Source organism: Balaenoptera ricei, chromosome 1, assembly GCF_028023285.1.
Source record: "Balaenoptera ricei isolate mBalRic1 chromosome 1, mBalRic1.hap2, whole genome shotgun sequence".
Classification (NCBI taxonomy): domain Eukaryota; kingdom Metazoa; phylum Chordata; class Mammalia; order Artiodactyla; family Balaenopteridae; genus Balaenoptera; species Balaenoptera ricei.
In genome coordinates, this window is record NC_082639.1 from 154,474,933 (window position 1) to 154,499,966 (window position 25,034).

Sequence of the window (25,034 nt, forward strand, 5' to 3'; positions counted from 1 at the left end):
TATCATTTGATCTCTATCTTCATCTTAAAGAACACCCTCAGTTCTATGAACTCTTGCCCCACTGGTGCTACCTTTCTTTTGCAAGCATTGATTATGCTTCTGATTCACTAGATAAGTGAAAATGGTGATGGTATCAAGAAAATGATTTAACATATAGCCCTGGGCTTCTGAACTAGACTAGATGGAAGTGCCCTACCAGGCCCTACACTTAAACATGTATGTATTAATAAGGGTAGTTTAGATATTTTCTCACTGGTTTTTCTTTTTTAAAAATTGTGATTCAGTTTATTATTTTTGTCACTAAATACAACATTATTGAGAATTCACTGAATGCACAGTAAGAAAATACGCAAAGAGATTTCACACAAAATGCGAATAGTACAGAAGACATAAGATTACGGAAGAAAACTTCTTAAAGGTAAGAGAATATACTAAACAAATTCTTTTCTGATTTAAAACACACTTTGCTTCCTGGGCAGTAACAAACAACTACATGTTGCAGCTCACTTGGGAGACAAATAAAGCTTGTAATTCCATGCTCAGGAGCTCCCATGAATGCCAGTCAGTCGCTGTATTTGGATTATCTCATTTTATTATAAAACTTAGGAGATTCTAAGAGAACAATAAGAAAGTGGGTTGTCTTTCTCAAGTTTCTCAGACAACACCTGCTGCCCACCAGTGGGCCCCTATTTGCTTTAATTGCTAAGATACAAGATTTTGCCTTTAAGCTTTCATGCAAATCCAAGCACACAAAAGAGCAGTAGTACCGTCTCGTACATTAGATTCAGTAGAGTGAGTGGGTCTCTTGAGCCCTATTTAATCTTTTTATAAAATAATAGACAAATTTGGGGGAGTAATTACTCTAAGCTGTGTCAATCCAAAGGATAAAAAGATATATATTTTGCTGTGTGTGGAGGAGAATGGCAGCAAATAGCACCCCAAACCAAATATAATTTCTAGTAAACATACGGAGGAGAAAAATAATCCATAAACTTGATAAATGCTTTTCTATTTAGTTATCTGAGAAAGCCAGGGCACCTTCACCTATACAAATACATATGTACAAATACATATAAATACATATATATATGTATATACACACACACACATATACATATTGTATATATATGTTGTGTGTATAGGCATGTGTGTGTGTGTATACAGATACACATACATACACTTCATAATCTTTGAGGACTTGGCAGCTGGGGTGGAGGTAGGGTCTTTCTTGAAATATTTAAAAATTGTTGATTAAATTTTAGGCCATACCGGATTTGATATACTCAGACCAGATAAACCCCTAAGGATATATCCAAGCACACACACAAAATTCTGGGCATAGTCTGAAGAAAGACAGATTTAACAAATAACATTTAGTTAGTGTTCTTTTCCTTGCTGTAGGAGAAAGCACCAAGCTGGTCTCATGTATTTGATTAGGCTTTGTTACAGCTACAGATAAGACTGATAACTCTTTATTATTAGGACGATCCCAGTTGTTAGCAATGCAGTTAGCTGTTTCAAAGCCAGAAAAGATACTTGCAGCATCAAATGCCTAAATCCAATTTCTCAGTAAAATCTACAGCCCCCCTTCCAATCTCTTTCCATAACTGTTGCTAAAAATACTTTCATGAGATATTTTATCATTTGATTCATGTTTTAACTTTATAAACTAACTCATTTATAAAACCCTGGAAAATGCTCATTAATGTAATAATAAAAGAATAGATTTTTCCCTTTAATGCAACTCTCTAACACACATTCTTAAACCCCATGTCACCTGATATAGCATTTGTATTTTATCATATAACTCATGTGTATGAATGCATAGAGCTGCCATTTTTTAAACTAAAAAATATTAGTAGTTCACTGTCTTTTTGGATTTCTTTTAAGGCCTTTCAGTACAGCCAGGCTGAAGTAATAATATCTATGCATGGTTTTGTTATTATGGTAATAACAAGTTCTAGCTTATAATAATACATAGTACTTAGTTGGGACTAGGAACAATGATATACTGCTTTTTAGTAATTGGTAAATAGTATGTTTCTCATTTAACTAGAAATTAGAGAGAGAAAAAAAATTTTTCATATATACAAAACATATTCTATTTAATAAAGTATATGCATAAAATTATATATTGGATAAGAAGCAAAATTAAAAAGAAAACAGCTTATAATATTCCTGGTAATCAGAGTTCCTAAATATAGAAACAACAAATGCCTTGCCATTTAAAAAAAATTAGCACACTATACAACTTTTACATACTTCAGAGGAAATAAAGATCTTGTGACACTGTTCTGAGGAATCTAATCTTCACATTTATAAAAATTGAAGGCCTAATTTTGCAAATACAACTTTCAAGCTGTATGAGCAAATTTAACTTACATGGAAGGCACAGGATGACATCACGTTGAAGAACGTACCTGTAAATTTCATAAAATCTAGTCACAAGTCACTAGAAACTTCTTAAGGAATCTCAGAACTGTTTTTAACATGATGTTCTGATTCAAACTTAGAACTGGAGAGTCTTTAGATCACAAATACAAATTGAAGTAAGAGTGAAGAGAACTGTTTCTTATTTGAATGCTACCTGCTTTATGCAGTGTTGGTTACTAAATACTCAGAGCAGATGATTAAAATTTTCTTTAACTTGAATTGTTTTCAATTTTCAACAGCTTATTCACTATATTTTTTTAGTTTGTAAAAAATGTATTTTCACATTACTATAATTTTAAAGAGTCAACCATTGAAAGAGATTTTAAAGTGAAGTCCTGCTCTATTAGCTTCCTACATTGGAATACAAGAATACAGGAAGTGCTTTCAACAGAAAGTTACATGGTCTACAGTACAACCTGTCTAGAAGACTTGCAAGGGACCAGTACAGTAACTTGGTCTCTTTGGATCAGGCAAAATCAGAGGCAATTGAAGAAGTGAGCTTTTCTTAAAATAACACATAAAAAACATTCCCTTATGAAAACGAATACTTGCTTGCACTTAGATTTAGTGCTATTGAGAAGAACTGAGGCACAACAAAACTAAGTGCACAAAGGGAAAATATCTGAAATAAAATGATTTTCAATGTGATTGAAACCTTTCACCATTAGATCTGACAATGCTGGAGAATGACTTTCTCATATTAAAGAACATTACGAACACCAGGGATGAGCCAGTCAAAATATGTCTTGTGTATAATATGTAGGGTGACCTAAAAGGGTGCTGCAGCTAAAAATTCTGATTTTCAAAATCATTTATAATTTTGATTTTTCATAAAATTATTGGCTTTTTTGCTAAAGTAAAATTAACTTCAAACCAAAAGGATGCTCTTAAAGCTCTGGAGGATTGTCAGTTTAAGAAAGATGAAAGTTTCTCATTTTCTCAAACAAGCTCTACTAGAGACACTTCTTTTCTTCATTTATGTCAGTATTAGATGTTCTCTCCACAGAATTTAAAGCATTTGGGTAGAATGTTAAAGATGATTCTTCAAAGAATAGGTGACTAGGTAAGAAGAGTAATGTTGTACTCAGAAATGATGCTGCCTTGAACTGCAATTGCTCATTAATCCTAGTCATCACGACTCTAGCAATGCGTGCCATCTACATACTTGCTGTCCTTTCGACTCTTTCATTTCAGTCCAGTGATTGAGTTCCTCTTCTCCAGAGCTGTTCAGACCTAAAGAAATCCAGCCTATCATCTCTTTTCTTTTCATGCTGCGTTTGTTATACACAGACAGTATGAGTGTCACATCAGAGAGTTGAAATAGGGCCACTTGAAAAACAAAAGTTTCCTTGTATACTGGATTTGGCTGCCCTCTGCGGATGGATGTCTTGCATTTGGACATCTCGTGACCCATGGAATTCAGTAGAGTTAATTTAACATATGTATCTACAGAAAAAAACAACATACCACAAATATCATTTGAAACAAACTCAAAACGTCTTTCTTGTAACACTTGCTGAGAAGATTAAGTGTTTATACTTTATAAGGATATGGTGTATACCATGTTTAGTAGAAATCCAATAATTCCATTTTGATTAAATGATAATAAAATGTGACAAGTACAGAGAATGCTAAGTAGGCATAAAATCTTTTGGGGGTAATAATATCTTAACCTCACTATTTCTACATTATAGTTAGAATTTAAAGGTATACCTCATAATCCTTCCTCCACTCTCCCACCCCCATCCTTGACCTCCCACTACCCGCCCTTCCCATCTCCACCCCCGTTTAGCTTCACTAAGCAGGACATCATAGCATTAATAAACACTTAGCAAGCTCAGTTAGCCACAACACTGTAAAGCATTCCACTGTGCTTTCAGAGTGTAAGAATAAACAAACGAATAGAAATGAAGGCAAATGGTAAGGAGGAAAAGAGAAAGACAAGAATGCAAAGATGACATCAAAACAGCTTAGGATGAAATGTCAAAAAAATCTCTGCATGGATGTGGTTTTTAAATATATTTTTAAAACATTTAAGGGCCAAAATGAAGCCAAATGCACTAAGGGCTCAAAGTTTAGCAAATCAAGTAAAACTTTCTCCTGGTTTCATGCAAGAATACATTTAATGTGCTTTTTGGATAGTTAAATGCTACAGGATTCCTTTTTGGCACAATTTAATGTGAAATTTTAGGTATGGTATCTTAACTATTTTCATGAATTATAAAAAAAAAAATTGATGTGATGTTTAGTGTACCAAGTGAAACATAACAGTTCATTACCTGGTTACTTGGGAGATAAACCCTCTTTTCAAACAACTGTGTTTTCAAGTTCTTTAAACTCATGCAAATTATCTTCAGCATGTAGATCCATCATGTGTACTTCATATCAAAATTTCAATTAATTTTAATGAAAATTGCAATATTTCTCATGAAATATCTATTTCTACTTATGAATCAAAATATAATGAATGAAAAAATAAACCTTTAATTTAAAAAGTTTTGCTAGTTTTATAGATACTCTGAATACCATCATCCATAATCAGAGATAAATTCTAAGTTAGTTTTATTTAAAGTACCACAGATAATAAATGTGCATTTTTTTTGGAAATCAACATGGTGGACAGCTTCACTGCTGGCAAGTTTTAGGGTATTTTGTTTTTGCATGAAAAGACAACATCCAATTAGCCTCTACAGGAACTCACCTCGGATTATATAAACCTGTCCACCTATCAAGTGTTTTAGACAACAGAACAGTCCATCTGACAACAGGGGGTGGAAAGCAGTAAAAGAAATAATGACCAGATGTCAATTGTTGGGTGAAAGAGGGTCAAAGGTTAGAATTAAAGAGGAAACACTGTTCACTGGAGTGGAAGAACACAAAACTTTAGCATCTTAATTCAGGAAGAGGGTTGAAAAAAGGGTATGTTGGGTAAATTTCATGGAATGAGAATATTTAAGGTCATTGTGTAATCTTAAACAAAAATTACACTGTTTTAAAGGGGGATACCTTTATAATGATATTTTCTTGGTCTAAAGCACATTGAACATAGAATCATGCAAATTATCGGACCATAAAAGACTGAATAAAAGTCAATAAAGGATCATTATTATTATTATTTTTCTAAATTTTTAAGTTTATCCATGCAATATTTAACATTTCAAACACTTTATTTTACTCCCAATGTAATATAAAATTAAGTTATGCAAAATAAAATAGAACTACCAAAATTTTTGTTCTTGAATGTTATCACTGTTCCTTTGGGATAAAAATTGGATTAGTCAGTCTATAACATAGTTCAAAGTTTAGAACCTAGGTATATATGAAGGGTCACAGTCTTATATACAATAGACAAACTGATAAAACTGTCATATTTTACTTTATAAATACTCTACTTCATATAATTAGTTTTAATGTTGACTTATATTTACCTACTAGTTACTTCCCAGCTAATACCATGAACTGTCCTACTACTGAAGATCTAATTCTAAAATAATGGAAATTGCTATAACCTATTCTTTAACCTGATAGATCTACTCTATGTTGTGGATGCAAATCTCTCTTAACTTGTTTATTGTCCATCCCTACCTCCACCCACCCCCTGCTTCATTTTAGTTCTGATTAGTGTTCCTCTGTTTCTATCAGAGTGGGTTCAGCAAGGACAGAAAGGCAAATCTGTCATTTCATTCTGCTGCTTTCTAGCATTTCAAGTTAAAGATTTGTCAAAAAAATAAACTATTAGCTAAAGCAGGAATTGCAAACTGACAGCTTGTGGCTAAATGTAACCCCAAATAATAAACCGTGTTCAAAAATTTTGAATCCGAATGTCTTAAGGCAGGGTGTGCACCCCTGCATTTATCACAGGCCTCTCCATGCTCCTTCTCCTTCATCTACAAATTCTGCTCATTTAAGTTACTTCCCAGGCCATTTGAGTTTGCATTCCTAGTGTGGATTAATGAAGATAACCAAGTCACACTTCCAAAGCTCTTTACTCTAGTAATTGCTTTTTTCCACCCTCTGAATGTTTCCTTCTGAAAGGAAAAAGGGGACAATAATAATTCCATCCTTTTTATGTGCCTTTATCTGATTTGAGTATCACAGTTACCCTGTGAGAAACACAACCTTAATTTTACATATAAGGAAACAGCCTTAGGGAAGTTAGGTCACTCGTCCAAGGGTAGAAATATAAATCTAATTTTGGCCTTCTGACGTTTAATGAAGGGACAGATACATTGCATGATGTATGTAAGTAGTGAGGTTTCCAGTACTACTGAGGGCACACTAAATATATTTTTATGACTTTTCACTTTGATTGAAAAAATAATTTTTAGGATATTTAGAAGTAAAGTTAATTCAAGGGTGGAAAAAGTTTCCCCTCCAACAATTATTTGATACTTGGAGTGAAATATTGCTTCAAGCAAGTCTGTGAGAAATTGTTAAACAAATTTAAGGTTGCCATTATTACTCAAGATTTCCTTTCAAATTTTGAGTTTAGGCCGTTATTAACAGCTTTAATTTTAGAGAAATATAAAGAGGCTGCTACTTTCCCAGTTTATTTCTACAGATAACAATAAACAATTTTGGAGGTATACTGCGTGACAATTTCTCTGTGCATAACCTATCCCCAGCCTCCTGAGCTGGGAGAGGGTTAAGGAGAGAGAAGAGTGAGAGGCATATAGACAGGGCAGAGGTATCTATACCATCTAGCTTTCCTTTCCTAGCATCGAGCATAAATATCAAACTATTCCTTATTCTGTTTGTCCTGGGAAAAGCAAAGCACATTCCATTTAAGAAAAGATTCTGCTGGCAGTACTGATTTATAATTTTAAAGGAGGAAAAATGTGAAGAAACAGTTTTTTCTTAAATTGTTAAGGGAGAAAAGAAGGAAAAATATAGAAGTATACACATTAGTTCATAGTACTGCATGCAGACAGGAAACACGACATCGATCTTCAGTTAAAAACAACAGCTATAAGCATTCCTCATCATATTTGTGGAATGTTACTACCTTTAAAAAAAACCTGTAACTTTTTCTGGCATTAGAAGATAATGGCTATGATAGGGCTAATTCATTCTGCAGACGCTGAAAAAGTTAAAGTCTTGTCACCTTACAATTAATATTTTGAATTTCAGATCTTTTTACTTCCCAAATGGCTGGAAATAGAAAACATGAAACAGATTAGCTGATGATTACACCATCATTGATTGGTTAAGACTAAATGATAGGATTGAAGTCCCTACACTGAGAGTCTTATAAGTACAGAAAACATTAGAATTAAGAAAAATATTTTTCACTCACTGGGTGGTCTGTTCGCTGCCAAGTTTTTGAAGTGACTGCCTTTTATCACTTCTGCTGATAGTCTTCCAGTTGTGGCATTATAAAGTAGGCCAATGAGAATTTCTGGAACTGAGCCATGTTCAAGAGACTGACAGGAGGATGTACTTTCACTACAGGAGACTTCTGACACGCTCATTTGGGAGTCACAGCCCTGCAATCAAAAATGAAATCTTTATAGTAGTTTGTAAAAAAAGATATATTAATAGATACATTGGTAATGCCCTATTTATTGGAATTAGGTAGATAAGTCATGATAAAAACAAGAGTTGTAAGTAAAATTCACAAAACACTAGATTAGAAATGTTCTTAGCATATTTTAGTTCCTGGATCTCTTTTCATTATACAGCAGTCAAAGGAACGACAGGAGATGAGAAGGTCTCATAAATTCTTGCATGTTTGGATACAAATCAGAGAAGATAAATTTCTTAAACTCATAGGGTCAATGAACTCTTTCCTGAATGTAAAAAAGATGTATTGACCTTAAAAGACCGACACAGATTCAGACTTAATTACATTAAATGTAAATGTCTTAACTGTCTTTTAAAGACAAAGATTGGCAGACTTTGATTAAATAAACACAAAATCTGCTACTTATAAGTCAATATGTAAAACACTGATATACAGAAATTGAAAAAAAAGGGTGGGAAAATATTTACCATGCAAATAATAACCAAAAGAAAATCGGTGTAACTACATTAGTATCAGCCAAGGTTAGCTTTAAGGCAGTAACTATTACTAGAGATAAAGAGGTACACTCAATAATGATAAAACTGCAAACTTACCAGGAAGATAAAGTAATTCCAAGTTTGCATTATTTAATAACATGGGCTCAAAATAAAAGAAGCAAAAATTGTCAGAACTAGAAAGAGAAATAGGCAAATCCACAACCAGTGGGGTTGTCCACATACTCCTTTCAGTAAATGACCAAACAAGCAGGCAAATAAATACAGTAATGATGTAGAAGATTCGAATATCACAATAAGTAAAACTGACCTAATGGTAATATGCAGAACACTCCATCCTGCAACTATAAAGCATACATTTTCTCAAGCATGCAGTGGATTTTTTACAAAAATATTTATTAATATTTTAATAAACGGGAACTTCCCTGGTGGCACAGTGGTTAAGAATCCGCCTGCCAATGCAGGGGACACAGGTTTGATCCCTGGTTTGGGAAGATCCCACATGCCACAGAGCAACTAAGCCTGTGAGCCACAACTACTGAAGCCCACGTGCCTAGGGCCCGTGCTCCACAACAAGAGGTGCGCACTGCAATGAAGAGTAGTCCCCACTCGCTGCAACTAGAGAAAGCCCGCGTGCAGCAACAAAGACCCAATGCAGCCAAAAACAAACAAACAAATAAATAAATAAATTAATTAATTAATTTAAAAAAGCAAACGAATTTCAAAAATGAATTTCAAATGATGGAAATCATTCAGAATGTTTTTTGAATCAGCTAGAAACCCAAACTAAGTTCTAGTGAAGAAAATTCCTATAAATTTGGAAATTAAGGATACAAATATAAATAATCCATGGGTAACTAAATGATAATGAAAATAAGTTATTTGAAAAGATTAATAAAAATAGATAAATGTTAGTCCAATTAAGAAAAAAAGAGACAAGGCACAAATGAAAAAATATCAGGAGTGAAAAAAGACACTACTACATATTCTATAGGCCATGAAAAGATTTTTAAAAAATGAGTAAGAACAGCTTTCTTCCAACAAATTTGAAATTTTGACGAAATGGACATATTCCTAGAATAGTACAACTAAGCAAAATGGACACAAGAAGAAATAGAATATCTGAACAGTCTTACTGAAGAAATTGAATTTGCAATTAAAAACCTTTCCAAAACCAACAAAATAAAACTCAAAAACTTTAGCTGCATGGCTACAATAGTGAATTCTAAATAATAATATTAGTCTTATGCAAACTCTTTCAGAAAACAGGAAAAGAGGAAACACTCCCCAGGTTCCTGTAAGAAACTAGCAAAACCTTAAAACAAAACCTGACAAGGACATTATTAAAAAATTACAGGATTTTCTCATTCATAAACTTAGATTCAAAACTCTAAATAAACGCTGAGCAAACCAAATCGAGCAACATGTAACATCATACTTAATTTTTTTTAATGTTTCCCCTTTGAAATTGGGGATGTCACAATGATGTCAACTATTACCACTTCTAATCAGCATTGCACTGGAGATTCCAGCCAGTGAAGGTCCTAGCCTTATGAAAGGCAATAAAATGAAATAAATGAAATGAAATAAAAGGTGTAATGACTTGGACTGTCCTTATGTGCACACTATATAGTTATGCACACGTGAAATCTAATCAACTCCACAGAGGTATTACAGTTGCCTGCAAAGGTAAAATTTAAGAATCCATATATTGCTATATACCAGGAACAAATCCTAAAATAACATTTATTTCAAAATAACATTTATTACAACATAAAATATAAAATATCTAGGAATAAATGTACTCTATACAGAAAACTATGACTATTATTGAGAGAAATTTAGAAGTGCTATATATACTATGTTAATGAATTATAAGGTTCAATTTTGCAATACTGTCTCCAAATTGATGGATTAAATGCACTCATAATCAAGATCTCAACAGGTTTCTTTGTGGAACTTGACAAGCTAATTCTAAAATGTATGCGGTATATATATACAATGAAATATCATTTAGTCTTAAAAAAGAAGGAAATCTGCCATATGTGAGAACACGGATGAACCTGGAGGACATTATGCTAAGTGAAATAAGTCAGTCACAGAGAAATACTGTGTGGTTCCATTTATATGCGATATCTAAAATAGTCAGTCATAGGAGCAGAGAGTAGAATGGGGGTTGCTAGGGGCTGGAGGAGGGGGAAATGGAGAGTTGCTGTTCAATGGGTGTAAAGTTTCAGTTCTGCAAGATGATTAAGTTCCAGAGATCTGCTGTACAACATTATATCTACAGTTAACAATACTGTACACTTAAAATTTGTTAAAGGGTAGATATCATGTTAAATGTTCCTACCACAATAAAAATAATAAAATAAATTACAAGATAGGAGGCTCTGCTCTACTGAGTATCAAAATTTATAATAAAGGTACATTATTTAAGACAATGTGATAAAACAATGTCTAAGAGACTGTTAAATAGAAAGTCCACTAATTAATCCATGCATAATAGACAGTTAATTTACAACAAAGGTGGAACACCTCTGAAACACATATACTTCACAATGAGCTCAAATCCCAAATATGTAAAGAATACCTATAAATCAATAAGACAAAGACAACACAATATAAAAACACTTGACAGATACTTGAACCAGCACTTTCACAAAAGAATGGTCAATAAATATGTGAAATGATGTTCAACTTCATTACTAATTAAGAAAAAGGAAATTAAAACCATGAGTTAACACTACACAACAAATAGCTGGGCTAAAACAATAGTGTGGTGAGGACACGGAGAAATGGGAAGTCTCATATTCCAATGGTTATAGTGTAAAGTGGTATGTTTTTTTAAAATGTTAAAAATACACATACCATAATACCTGTCAATTCCATATGTATACATCTCGATCAGGAATATGTGCAATGTTTACCAAGAGACATATGAAAGTACGTCCATATAGCATTATTTATAATGACCCCAAAGAGTGGAACGGATAAACAATTTGTGGTGACTTCATATAATTCAGCAACTATACTGTACATACAGTATATATACACTATACAGCAATGAAACTAATTATAACTACATTTACAAACATGATTTTGGGTGCAAAATGCTGAACCTAAAAGGATATTTAGCTGTATGGTTCCATTTATGTAAATTTCAACAACAAAAAACCAAAACAAAAACCAAATAAAGACCAGGCAAAACTAAACCATAGTATTTCAGATGCATGAATAGGTGGTAAAACTATAAAGAGAGCAAGAAAGTGATTAATTTAAAAGTCAAAATTCTGGTTAACTCTAGGGGTGGGGAGAGAAGAAATAGTGATTAGGAAGGACATGGGGGCTTCTGAGGGGTACTAGTAATGTTTTATTTCTTGACCTGGATGGTAGTTAGATGGGTTGTACATTTCTGCCTTTTACACTTTTCTACTATGTGTTTGGTTTCACAAGAAAAAAGGTTTAATGAAAAGAATTACATGATACAAGGATACAACATATACAAATTGACAATAATAAAAATGTTTAGGACTTTCTTTGAACATTCCTAAAGGGATTCACTCCATGAGTTAAAAAAAAAAAAAAGACTATAATACTATTTTCTATAACAAGTTTTTAGATTTAAAAATTACAGATTTAGATTTTTAGATTTAAAAAATCTAAAAATGTCTTATACACGTCTTCAAGTTTGAATCTAGGTTGGCCTATACAAGTAATCAAGGAGAATTAATACATACTTGGTGACTGAATTAGCTCATGGGACTAATATTCAGAGGGATAAAAATCTCATATTTTCAAATCTAACTCTAAACCATAGAGGAGAAAACCAAAAGGAAGATAAATCTTATATTCCTAAATCATGGGTACACAAAACACATAGTTTGGTATGTTTTCATGACAGTTGGAGGAGAAAACATAATTTTAGTAAGTTTCAATTAGGATATATCATCACTTATGAAAATCGTGTCAAAAACATGCTCAAGCACATTTGGTGCATTTGCTACATTAGGCTATTATACTAGCAGCATCTGTTAGAATACTGTGAAATACATTTTTCATAGTATAGCATTTTTCATATTAACCTACTGTCAGATAATAAGATGTGAATCTAATATTTTCTTATCAACACAGAGGTCATATTGCCAATTTTGTGCAACAAAGTGATGTCCCGAGAAAGTCTTGGGAAAGGTCTTTCTTGCTCTTAAGAAAAACAGCTAACTTATCTCCTTGCTTTACTGCTGCAAAAATGTCCTTGTCTCTAAGCCCAACAAAAAAAAGCAAGAGTGGTAAGATTCTTGGCGATCACATTCTATTTTAGTAAGCCCAGCTGAAATACAGTAGTATTTAACAGAAAAAAAAAAAAAACACCCCAAAAAACCAAAAAACTATTGTCTGAAGAGTTCATTCTGAATTTATACCTTAGAAAGAGTGCTAATCTCATGGTCTTTCTACTGCCATCAGTGTAACTGCCTATCCAGGGTTGGTATAGGTGTGGCAATCCAAGGGGATCACTGATTACAACGAAAGCAGTACAGAATAACTATATAAATAGAGTAACTGCAGTAAAGACAAATTAAATACAGATACTATGTACTCAAGTGGCATCTTTCCTCCAACTATTCCTCAGGGCATGCTGCTCGGTTCAGTGTGTATTCAGGAATCTCTACCTACTCTCACTGCAGACCCCATCATTAATTTATAATTGAGGCTTCCCTAGGTGGCAGTAACTGCAGATGATTAACCCAAAGTCAAACAAATCCCAATCATAATTGGGTCTACTTAAAGGAATCGTCCCATAGCCTCCCTAAAGTAAAAGTATAACTTCCTCCCATCTAACATAATACTTTATTTCTTTTTTAATACTTCTTCTCTTTCCTCCTGAGTCCTCTGCCCTAGGGTGAAGGATTATAAGCAATTCTGTAAAAGTAGAAAAAAAATTATTTAATTTTTCAGAAAAGTGAATAAACTCTATACAATGTTTACCATAAGCAGAATTAGTACTTATGACAGCCATTACATGTCTTTAATGGTGCTAATAGGTTAAAATCAGGTCGGAACTTGTAAATATAGAAAGAAAAACGTAAGATTGAAAATACAACAGAACTCCTATTAAGTAAACGTATGGGGCTTTTTATTAGTACTAAACTGACTCCACCTTACTTGTAACCACTTCTACTCAGTACTTTTAAGGTAAAACTGCTGAACTCTACAATGATAATTATTATGAATTTGAATATTTTCTGTTGAATTTATTTTTCACTGTGGCTAGAAGAAATTTTCTGCTTTTTAAGGTAATTTGACCCAAAATGCTTCCATTATACTTTCCTGGAAATGGAGTGATGAGGGCGCTGAAGTGTAACCAGAGGGCGGCCACCTGCTGCAAACCTGGTGAGCGGCATCTCCAATAGCGGTGCTCGCTCCTCGGGGGCCCTTCCCTAGCCCCAAGGCACCGAGTGCCTATCAGACAAGGTAAGGAGGAGATAACCAGAGGCAACTTCAGGAAGGAGAAAGCAAGAACAGCATAGCTGCTCCAAACCTTACCCCCCTTCCACTTCCACGCCCTCCCCAATCCAGTGTAAAGGAGAGCCATTCTGTATTTTGGTAGGGGTAAAAACACACCCATTGACTCTAAAGGATAACTTACTGGGATGAGCAGTGGATGGGTGGATAGTTTAAATTTCAGAGTGGTGTTGGAATCAGGATGCTTTTGGTTGCAAGTGACAGACAGTGGCTACTGGCGGGGGAAGAAGTGGCCCTCCCAGGAAGGGTCTGCCCCAAAGCAACAGGGTACAGAGGCCATCAAGAGCTCCCAACCAAAAACACAGGAGGGACAGAAACAGAAAGCATCCAAAAGTAAGGACAGAGAGCTGGATGGCAGCAGCAAGCCCTCCTGCCGTCTATGGGCCCCTGCACTTCCACTAGGATTCAGCCTGCAGAACATCAGTCTGTCTCCCTCCCTCCAGGGAAGCCTGGTGCTGAGAAGCTTCAGGCACTTAACCACCAAACTGCTACCAAATTTAACTGGCTTAAAAGACACAAGGGAATTTACTGGCTTCTGTAATATAACAGTTAATACAAGGGTAGCTTCAGGTGCTCACTGATCCAGGCTTCAACCCATGTCACTAGGAAACAGTTCTCCTCCATTCCTTGGGCTTGTTTCCCAAATTTGGCTTTATTCTCAGGTAGACTCTTCGCTCCAAGTTGCCAGGGTTTTCAGTGGCTCTGAGTGTTGTGGGAAAGAGGAAGACAGCATCCTGATTGCTCCCACCGAAACCCTAGAACTCACTAGTTAAGGCCCGTGAGATCTAATTCTGGGCTTTGGAATGAAGTCACTTCAGCCAAAGTACAGGAGCAAGTTGGTCTCCCAAGCAAAATCTGGATACTGTGGCCACAGAAGACATGGACGCTAGGCAGAAAAAAACAGATGTCTACTACAGAGCCTATTCAACTGACTTGTTTGCCCTGCTTCTTTTCCCCTTGGCCTTCAGTAAGGACTATCACCCCTGCTACTGAGGGGTTGCACCAATTGTGGCTACTTCCCTCTGTCTCTTTGCTGGGTTTGGTCTGAGGGCCTTAGCCTTGCAAGAGCCAAGGAAGAGGGAAAGATGGTTCAGTGAAAGGGAATGTTACTACACTCAGTGAACATAGTACACCTGATATACAGGTTAGCTAATGAAGAGTGGAAAAAAAAGTAGAAAATTCTCACTTTCTCTTTCATACAGAAAGTTGTTTCATATTAACACTGAAAACTTATTGATAAGATTTAAAATACAGCAAAAATTGTAAAACAAATAAAAACAAAATCTTTTCTTTTACTAATGTTTGAATATATCATCACGGAGAAATGGTCATAAAAACTCCTGCTCTTATCAAAATTTCTGTATGTATATATAGGTACGTATACACATGCACATATTATTTTTTGCTACATTCAATATGAACATATTTAAATTGGCATTTCTGCACACATGCTTGTGAGATTGGTTTATAAAAGTTTATAAAATTGGTTTAAAAAGTTTATAAAAATTTCCCCATGCTCTCAAACAACTCCTATGCTATATAAACTATTTCAGCGGATGAAAAGGAAAAGTACCCAGCTTCTCTTTTGAGATGTATAATTTTGACACTAACTAGACAAGAAGAACATAAAATTATAAACCAATCTCACTTAGAAACATATGCAGAAACCTCAAGTTAAACAATGTTAAATTGAATTCAGAAAAAAATGCACATATATATGTGTGTGTGTGTGTGTGTATGTATATATATACACATTTCATCAAATAGATATTATTCCAGGAAAGTTATTTGTTCATTGAAGTTGGGTAAAACTTGCCTTTGAGACTCAACTATCTTTTTTTCTTTCTCTTTCTTTTATGAGAATCTTTTTGACGACTGATTGAATTTCTTAACGGTAATGTCATTTCATGTTTTCTATTATTCCTAAATCAGTTTTTAGAAATTTATGTTTCCAAAAAAATTGCTCATTTCATCTAAGTTTCCAAACTTATTTTTCTAGAGTTATTCTCTTTATGATTCTGAAATTTCGACTGAATTGATGATTATGTCCTCCTTTTCATTTAATGTAATGTTTTTCTTTCCTGATCTATCTCCAGAGGTTTACTTATCAGCAACTTAAAAAACCCAGCTTTTGTTTTTTAAACCTCTTTACTTTTTTTCTTTCATTAACTTCTCCTTGTTTTCCTTTTGTAACTTCCTGAGTTGAAGACTATTTAGCTCATCGATTTGCACTCTTATCTTCTTACAAATATATTTAAGGCTATACATTTCCCTATAATATTGTTTTATCTGTATGCCGTAAATTTAATAGTGTTCTCATTTTGTCTGATTCTAAATATTTCTAATTTCCATTATGCTTTTTTCTCTGACCCTGAGTTAATTTAGAGAGTTTTTTGTTTGTTTGCATATCTAGATATATAGATTTGAGGGGTGGTATCTTACCTCTTACTATTCTACTCCTCAGTCTTGGACTTCTAGCTAAATGGGCCTCCTTGCTCTTTCCTGAAGACAACACATGTACTCTGGGCTCTGGGGACTGGCTGTTCCATCTGCTTGCAATGTTCTTTCTCCAGATATGCAAATGACTAAGCCTTCCTCTCTTCCAAGTCTTTGCCCACATATTACATTGTCTCCAGTGACCTCTTATTTAAATTAAAACTCCTTTCCAACTAGCATTCTTGATCCTGCGCACTCGGTTTCTTTTACCCATAATACGTATAACCTTCTCACATACTATATATTTACTATATTTATTACCTTTACTGTATCTCAAGTCTCCCCTCCCCGCTAATGAATTAAAATTCCATGCAGGTCAAAATTTATTTCTGCTTTTCATTAATGTACACCAAATAACTAGAACGACGTCCAGCATGTAGTATGTGTGTGTGCCCCAGATAGTTTTGAATGAATTTTTAATTTCAATCCAATGTGGTCAAAGAACAAAGTTGACATGATATTGACTCCTTGATATTTGTGGAGACTTCCTTTGTGGCCTGGCATATATATGGTTGACATTTGTAACTGTTCTACATAGGCTTACGTTTATTAAATAGAGGTCCCACATAAATACATTAAATTAAACTTAAGTGTTACTCAAATTTTTCATATCTTTGCTAGTATTTTTCTGCTTGATCTGTCTCTGCTTATTTAGATATTCTACATACTTAATAATCTCTCGGCTCACCATCTTATTTCTTCCTTTTGAATTCAGTGCTCTTCATACACAAGTATATGCTTTAGTAATTATCCCAGCAATGAGCTATGAGTGCTAAACTCTCCTGGTCTTTGCCTGAAAATATCTGGAGTTTACCCCCTTCCTTAGCAGTAATTTAGGTGGCTATAGTATTCTAAGTTCGTAGTTTATTTGCCTTGAAACCTTACAGATATTATACCAATGCTGTTTGGTATTCAGGGCTGTTGAGAAGCTTTCTGTTAGACAGTTGTTGTTCCCTTTCCTTATCTTTTTCTCTGTGGTTACTTTTATCATTTTGTCTTTGGTGTTTCATCCTATCACTGTAATCTTTATAGGTGTGGATTCATTTTTGATAATCCTGCTTATGAGCACCTGCACTTTTTCAATCTGATGATCTATGTACTTCAAATGTTGCCTCTCACTTTGTCTAGTCTCTCACTCTGGAGTTTTTATAAGAAAATATACTTAACCTTCTCATTCTACCCTTCATTCTCCTTACCCGGGTATTCATATTTTTCATTGATTCTATTTTTAATGACTCTATTTTTGCATTCCAGAAGTTCCATATGGTCATTATTTAAATCTGCCTCTTTTCCCGTATTGTCTTGTTCTTTCCTTGTGGTTTCTGTTACTTCTTTTAGCTCTTTATTCATTTTAAGCATATTTATTTTATAACCTCTTTCACAGTGTTCTATTAGTTCATGTCCTAGAAATGCCAACCTATCTATCTTTTGGGTCTGCTGTCATTCATGATGGATCATTTCTTTCTGCTTATACTCTTTTTTAATGTGAGTTCATCTTCAAGGGGGATTGTTTTTTCTGTGGGAATTATGTATTACCTAGGTTTGGCTACTTGAACAAAATAGGATGTTATGTAAGGAAAGAACTAAGAAGTAATGGGAACAGTAGACTGCTAGAAAATCAACAGTAAATATTACACCTTCATATCTAGTATTTATATTCTCATTTATTTAATAATTTTTAGAAATACTCTTATTCATCTCACAATCCTGATTTAATTTATTTGTGACCAGACTTCAGGCTACTTGCAAAAAAGTAATCAATAGACCAAATACTGTTTTATCTTACTGAAGGAAACAGAATTGAATAGAAACAAAACAGTTTTGGAAGTCAGCAGTGTAAGAGTTTATTGAATGTCTATTCTGTACAAAGCACTGTTCTAGGGGAGAGATGAATTGATTTTAAGGCAGACTATGATGTCTTGAAAGGTTTATACGAGAATACAGGTAGATGTGATAAACTCTGGGATATCAGAAACTATATTCCTGAGAAGAGATTTTGAAGTAGGCCCCAAAAGGATTTCAAAAGGCACAGGGAAGGAAGGGCATTTTAGACAGTGTGATGAGCTAAGGCCCAAAAGTTGATAGCATGTTTGGTAGATAAATTGATCTGGTGTAGCTGATGCATGTGGGGAGAGGGGTGGAAGATGTAGCTCTAGGAATAAGGTTGAAGCCAAATTTTACTCACTTAACTAGGTGAACATTTCCATCATAAACTTACTATACTGCACTTACTAACTGTTGCTCTGTCTTTCCTGCTAGACTGTTGAGGGTAGAACCTTTGTTTTATTCATCTCTTATGTCCCCAAATTAGTACAGTATCTCTTGCTTAGCAAGCACTTAATAAAGATTGTTTAAGGAAAAGAATAAGTTGTGAAAAACATGAAATGCGGGAGTGAGAAAAACTGGACCTGCTCTACAAGCAGTGGAGAGCAAGAGAGGCACAGTGAACTAGGAGCAACATCTCAGGTCTACATCTCAGAAAAATAACGTAAGGCCAAACACGCACATGACTGAGTGCTTGGGCAGAAGTCACAAGTTACTTTGTTGGGCTAGTGACAGATAGGTCTTTCCTTGAGAAGCACTCGTAGTCTGTCTTTGTGTATATTTTACCTCTTAAGCAAAAAATTGCAATTTTTTACCCTGGAGGAAAACACAGGCTTTAAAAATATCTGATTTATTATAATTATAATTTATTTAGAAATAAATATAATTTATTATAATTATTATTGGAGATTTAGAAACATGTTAGAGTGGGTGTAATCATGTAAGATTTTTGTAACCTGACAGCTTTAGCACATGTTAAGACCTAGGGCTTCTGTTTCAAAATTAATGTAGCTGACTTCTCTGTCTTCTTACTGATCTATCATATTTCTGAAAACTGCGAAAGCTTTCTTTCTCTAAGGTATCTGAGTCATGGAAACATATATTGTATTGCTAAGGTAGTACAGACTCTGCACCCCAGAAATGCCCTCACATACATACCCAGGGGAGGTGTGAGCTTTTTAAAGTTGGACACTAACCTAACAGAGTGTTAGAATCACAGTTATTCCTATGCAAGTCAGTGTATTCCAAATGTGTTAAAGCTTCCCTTTAAATAATTTGTTTTGAATGAGATGATCTGAATCTGTGTTTTTAATAGAAATATAATTTTTTTTTTTACTATTGGAAACTGAAATACAATGATAATTGTAAAACTACAGCCCAAAATTATTACAAAATGCCTCCTAAGTTTTGGGTTATATTCTGTTATCCAAAGGCTACTGGTTTTCTAACTGTGGTTAATGGACTCTATTGAATTTCATTTTTAAAATATATTTTTAACTATTTAAAAATTAAATAATAGCTATAGATGCACATAAATGAGTATTAAAATAGGTGATACAGTGTACTCGTAAGGAAAGCAAACCTTGGAGTCAGACTACCAGGGTCTGTCAGTTATGGAATGTGACTTTAGGCAAGGTACTTAGCATCTCCATGCTTTAGTTTCTTTATCTAAAAAACACAGAATAACCGTCAACTTTCTTACACCAATTGTTAACATATTAGAGAACACCAGTGCATTTCTGTATTGGAGATGTAATTTTGTATTTTGGACTAAAGATTCACCTGCCATTTCTGTTTATTGAGAAGTATTTGAAGATTGCAGAGCAAACTGTTTTTTAAAAAGTTACCATTTGTAACTCCTTATCTGTGTGAATCAGACTTATCTTTTTGTTGTGTAATATTTAAAAAAGAAATAATATGGATTTAATTTCAGAGCTGAAACAAGGCTAAAACCTGTTATCAGCTACTGTATAATTGTGAGTATCTGTGCTTTGAAGTAAGACAGTGGGTTTTCATGTAAACTCTGACATTTTGCCATCTGTATGACCTTGGAAATGTTTTAAAATTTCCTTGATACTCAATTTCCTTATTTATAAAAGGAAGACAGAAATAGTACTATCTCAAAAATTTTATTCTAAATTTTTTGTTAAAGAAACAGCTCCCTTATTTTTGGTGTTTGATGTTATAAATAAATATTATAAGGTAAGATTTCTGTTAGTAAAATCACTTTATATATTTGGGTTACCAATAATATTTCATTTGAAATAAAGGATGTGAATGCTTGAAAAACTTGAAAAACCATGTACCACACTGTCTTTATATCCTTCTGTTTCTGAATGGTCCTTTCAAATGACCAAATTTTAAACATTATAAGACTGTGCTGCCCCCTGCTGACCCAGTTTCTCCAATATGTAATATTCTGAATCTTCTGAGAAGTCAAAACTTATACTTTAGTATTATAGTTAGGTAACCCTACAGTAGGCTGCAAGGCTATAATAATGCAGATGCTAAAATAGTGAATATAGCGCTAAACAATATATGAAATTTGTCAATTACTTAAGTACAAACAATCTGATAGTGGGAACAAATAACAGAATAATATACTCCCAATTTGCATAATATTTAACAAATTTAGATATCCCATTCCAAGTAACCTCTACAATTGCTATTGTTTAAAATGCTGCTGACACCTTGTGGAAAATTAGCAAAATATGTACATTTTGGCTTAAATTAAATCTTCAGTAATTATTTCCCTGATTCTTTCACTGAATTAACAATTTGAATTAGCAATTTAATCTTTATTTGCCCATGTTAGAATAGAATTTATATTCTGGATAGTTGCAATGCACAGAAATTATACTTTCTATGCTAGAAATCTTAGGCATCTTCTCCCTTTTAAATCTCACATATCCAACCAGACACATCTTGGTGGTTTTTCTTCCAGAAATCATCTCAAAATTGGTTCGTCCTTACTATAAAAACTTCTCTAAGAGAGTGTTATCACCTAGTAATGCAAAGAATACTTGACAAAAAATCAAAAGAGCTGAGAGCAATGCTACCTGTTACTAGCTCTAAAACTCTGGGTAACTTACTTATCCAGAGTCTCACTCTTCTCCATTATAAAATACAGATTCTTGTTCATGGCCTGTCCAGTTATAAGGTTATATGAGCTAACATCTGATAAGTGTTTTGAAAATAGACCACTACAAGAAAACTTTATTTCTACAATGCAACAGCATCTTAATTAGCTTTCGCCCATTCTGACGCTTCTTGTACACCATGATCTATGCACTCTGTCATGGGTACATGGAGTGAGAAACGGGGGATGTGAAGGATGGGGAGAGAGCAGGCAAAGGAGAAGTCTCCGATGTTCAATTAGGTCATCCTCCTGGTCCACTCAGTCTGTTACTTACTTTTGATTCTTTGAACTTTTGGCCTTGTAGCTCTCTTCTGATAATGTTATTAGATTTTACTTAATTGGATGACCATTTTGAGTCCACTTACTGCACTCTGTGTCACCAATCTCCATGCCAGGGCAAAGACATGAGACACTGGTAAACTAGATGTCTATAAAATTAGCTTTGACAGTGACATACTTCTACTCAAAAATACTTAAGAGGAGAATGGTGAAGTAAGGACCTCTGACAATCTGTTCCTCCATAAAAGCAATAAGAATACTGGCAAAAACTGTTAAAATCAATGTTTTCAGAACTGTAAATCAGCCAAACGTTTGCAATGATCCAAAAAGTATTTATTCAAGAAAAGTGGCTGAAAACCAAGCTTTGGGGCATTTTAAATTTACCCTATTCCCATCTCCCTCTCCCCAGTTCCATGATAGCCTTGAAAACTAACAGCCTCACAACTGTGGTAGCTGTGAAAACGAGCAGTCTAGCTGACACTGGAAGGGTAAGAAAAGGTTTGGAGCTTCTCCAAAGTCTGATTACCAGAGAACTATCATTACTTGAGTTGTCTTTCAAGTCCCTGAAAAGCTCCATTCTCAGGCTTTGTTTTGATTCGACCTTACTTAGAGCCTAATATAGGTGTTCAGGACAGCTGTATCCTTAGGATGTTTGTTGGAAACAATCAGTGGCAATTGTTTAACATCACAGCCTCACAAGAAAGCAGTATCAACTAGGGCTAACAAGAGGTTGACAGAAAAACTTACAAGGAAAATCTTGGGAATGAGAGGTTCATAGGGCAATTCAATAAATTCTAACACATTCCTAGGAATCTAAAATCCATGCACATATGTAAGACTATGCATATGCCTAAGAAAGACCTAAGAAGGTAATAAACTCTCATGTCTAGCTGACCTTGAGGCTTTGTGCATGCAATGGAGTGAAAGCTAAGACACAGTTGTAAACTTAACACTGGAGCACTGAAAGCATGCCCCAAGAGCAAAAAAACCAAAAAACCAAAAAAACAACAACAGCAACAGCAGCAGCAGCAGCAACAACTTCCAAAGTTGAAACATTATATTATTTCTAAATGTCCAGTTTTCAAAAAAAATTACAAGCCATGCAAAGAAAAGAGGAAAATATGGCTCATACAGAGGAGAAAAAGCAGTCAGTAGAAACTGTCCTGAGGAATCCCAGATATTGGACTTAACAGACAAGATTTTAAATCAGCTCTTTTAAATATGTTCAAAGAACTAAAGAAAACTATGTCTAAAGAGTTAAAGAAAAGTATGAGAACAATGTCTCACCAAATAGAGAATATCCATAATGAGATATAAAATATTAAAGAAAAACACAGAAATTCTGGAGTTGAAAAGCCTAATAACTGAAATAAGAAATTCAACAGAGGGGTCAACAGCAGATTTGAATTAGCAGAAGAATTAGCAAATTTGAAGATAAGTCAACTGAGATTATCCAGTTTTTATCCAGTCTGAGTGGAAGGAAAAAGAAAATAATCAAGAAAAGGAAGAGAGCCTCAAAGACCTGTCAGACACCATCAAGCATTCCAGCATATGCATAATGGGAGTTCCAGGAGGAGAGAAGACAGAAAGGTACAGAAAACATTTGAAGAAATAATGACTGAAGACTTCCCAAATTTGTTGAAAAACATTAATATACACATCCAAGAAGCTCAACAAATTCCAAGTAGGATAAACTAAAAGATATTCACACCAAGACACACAGAGTCAAACTGTAGAAAGTGAAGTAGAGAGAACCTTGAAAGCAGTAAAAACAACCAATTCATCTCATACAAGGTATCCTCAATGAGATTAATAGCTGACTTCTTATCAGAAATCATGGAGGCCAGGAGAAAGTGTAATGACATATTCAAAGTGCTGAACTGAAAATCCAGTAAAACTACCCTTCAAAAATGATGGAGAAATTAAGAAATTTCCAGATAAACAAAAACGGAGAGAATTCACTACTAATACACCTGACTAAAAGAAATATTAACAGGAGTCCATTAGGCTGAAATGAAGGGACACTAGACAATAACTTGAACCACACAAAGAAACAAAGAGCATCAGTAAAGGTAACTACATAGGTAAATATAGAAGTCAGTATAAATGTATTTTAGTTTGTAACTTGTGATAGGCTGATATAATGCTTCCCCTGGCCCTAAAAGGTCCACATCCTAATCTCCAGAACCTATGAATATTTTACCTTATATGGCAAAAGAGACTGTAGATGTGATTAAGTTAAGGATCTTGAGATGGGTTATTATCCTGGATTATCTGAATGTACCCAACGTAATCACAAGGGCCCTTATAATAGGGAGGCAGAAGAGCAAGAGGCAAAGAGAGAGAGAGCTATATGAAGATGCTATGCTGCTGGCTTTGAAAATGAAGGAAGGGGCCATGAGCCAAGAATGCAGATGGCCTCTAGAAGTTGAAAAAAGGAAAAAAATAAAAAGCAAAAAGGATCCTTCTCTGGTGCCTCCAGAAAGAACACAGCCCTGCTGATACATTTTGGACTTCTGACCTCCAGAACTGTAAGATAATATATTTGTGTTGTATTAAGTTTGTGGTAATTTGTTACAGCAGCAACAGGAATATAATACATAACTCTTTTATTCACTATCTAATTTAAAAGACATGGAATAACTATAAAATTTGTTGATGAACTTATAATGTATAAAGATGTAATTTGTACGACAATAATAACATAAAGGAGAGGGGAATGGAACAGAGCAAAGTTTCTGTATACTATTGAAATTAAGTTGGCATTAATTTGAATTAGATTATTTTATATTAAGATGTGAATTGTAATCCCCAGGGAAACCACTAAGAATATAACTTAAAAAATAGAGTGAAAGAAACAAGGCAATTAAAATGGTATACTAGAAAATAACACAAAATATATGCTGTCTACAAGAATCATAAGTTAGAGTCAAAGATACAAATAGATTGAAAGTAAAATGACTGAAAAAAGATATACCATGCAAACAGAAACCAAAAAAGAGCTGGAGTGGCTATATCAACATCAGACAAAATACCTATTAAGACAAAATTGATTCCAGAGACAAATAACACTTCATAATTATAAAAAAGTCAATCTATCAAGAAGATATAAAAAAAAAAAAGAAGATATAACAATAAAAGTGTATATGCGCCCAATAACAGAACTCTAAAATATAAAGCAAAACGTAACAGATTAAAAAGAGAAATAGACAATTCAACTGTAATAGTTGGAGCCTTCAATACTTCATTTTCAATACTGGGTAGAACAATCAGATAGATCAATAAGGAAATAAAAACATGAACATTATAAACCAACTATATCTAA

General features: G+C 34.2%; 1 protein-coding gene across 3 annotated transcripts in view; it reads right to left on the reverse strand.

Moving 5' to 3' along the window:
• Positions 1-3,565: 3,565 nt before the first annotated feature.
• Positions 3,566-25,034, reverse strand: part of SYT14 (synaptotagmin 14) — a 148,482-nt gene continuing 127,013 nt past the window's right edge. For 2 of the 3 annotated variants that reach the window (XM_059904392.1, XM_059904375.1), the window contains exons 5-6: positions 7,730-7,919; positions 3,566-3,879 (exon numbers count right to left, since the gene is read on the reverse strand). In XM_059904392.1, coding sequence (XP_059760375.1) covers positions 3,566-3,879; positions 7,730-7,919 — 504 coding nt within the window. Of the gene's footprint in view, positions 3,880-5,134; positions 5,192-7,729; positions 7,920-25,034 lie in introns of all 3 variants that reach the window. The other variant, XM_059904383.1, reaches the window with a different exon arrangement.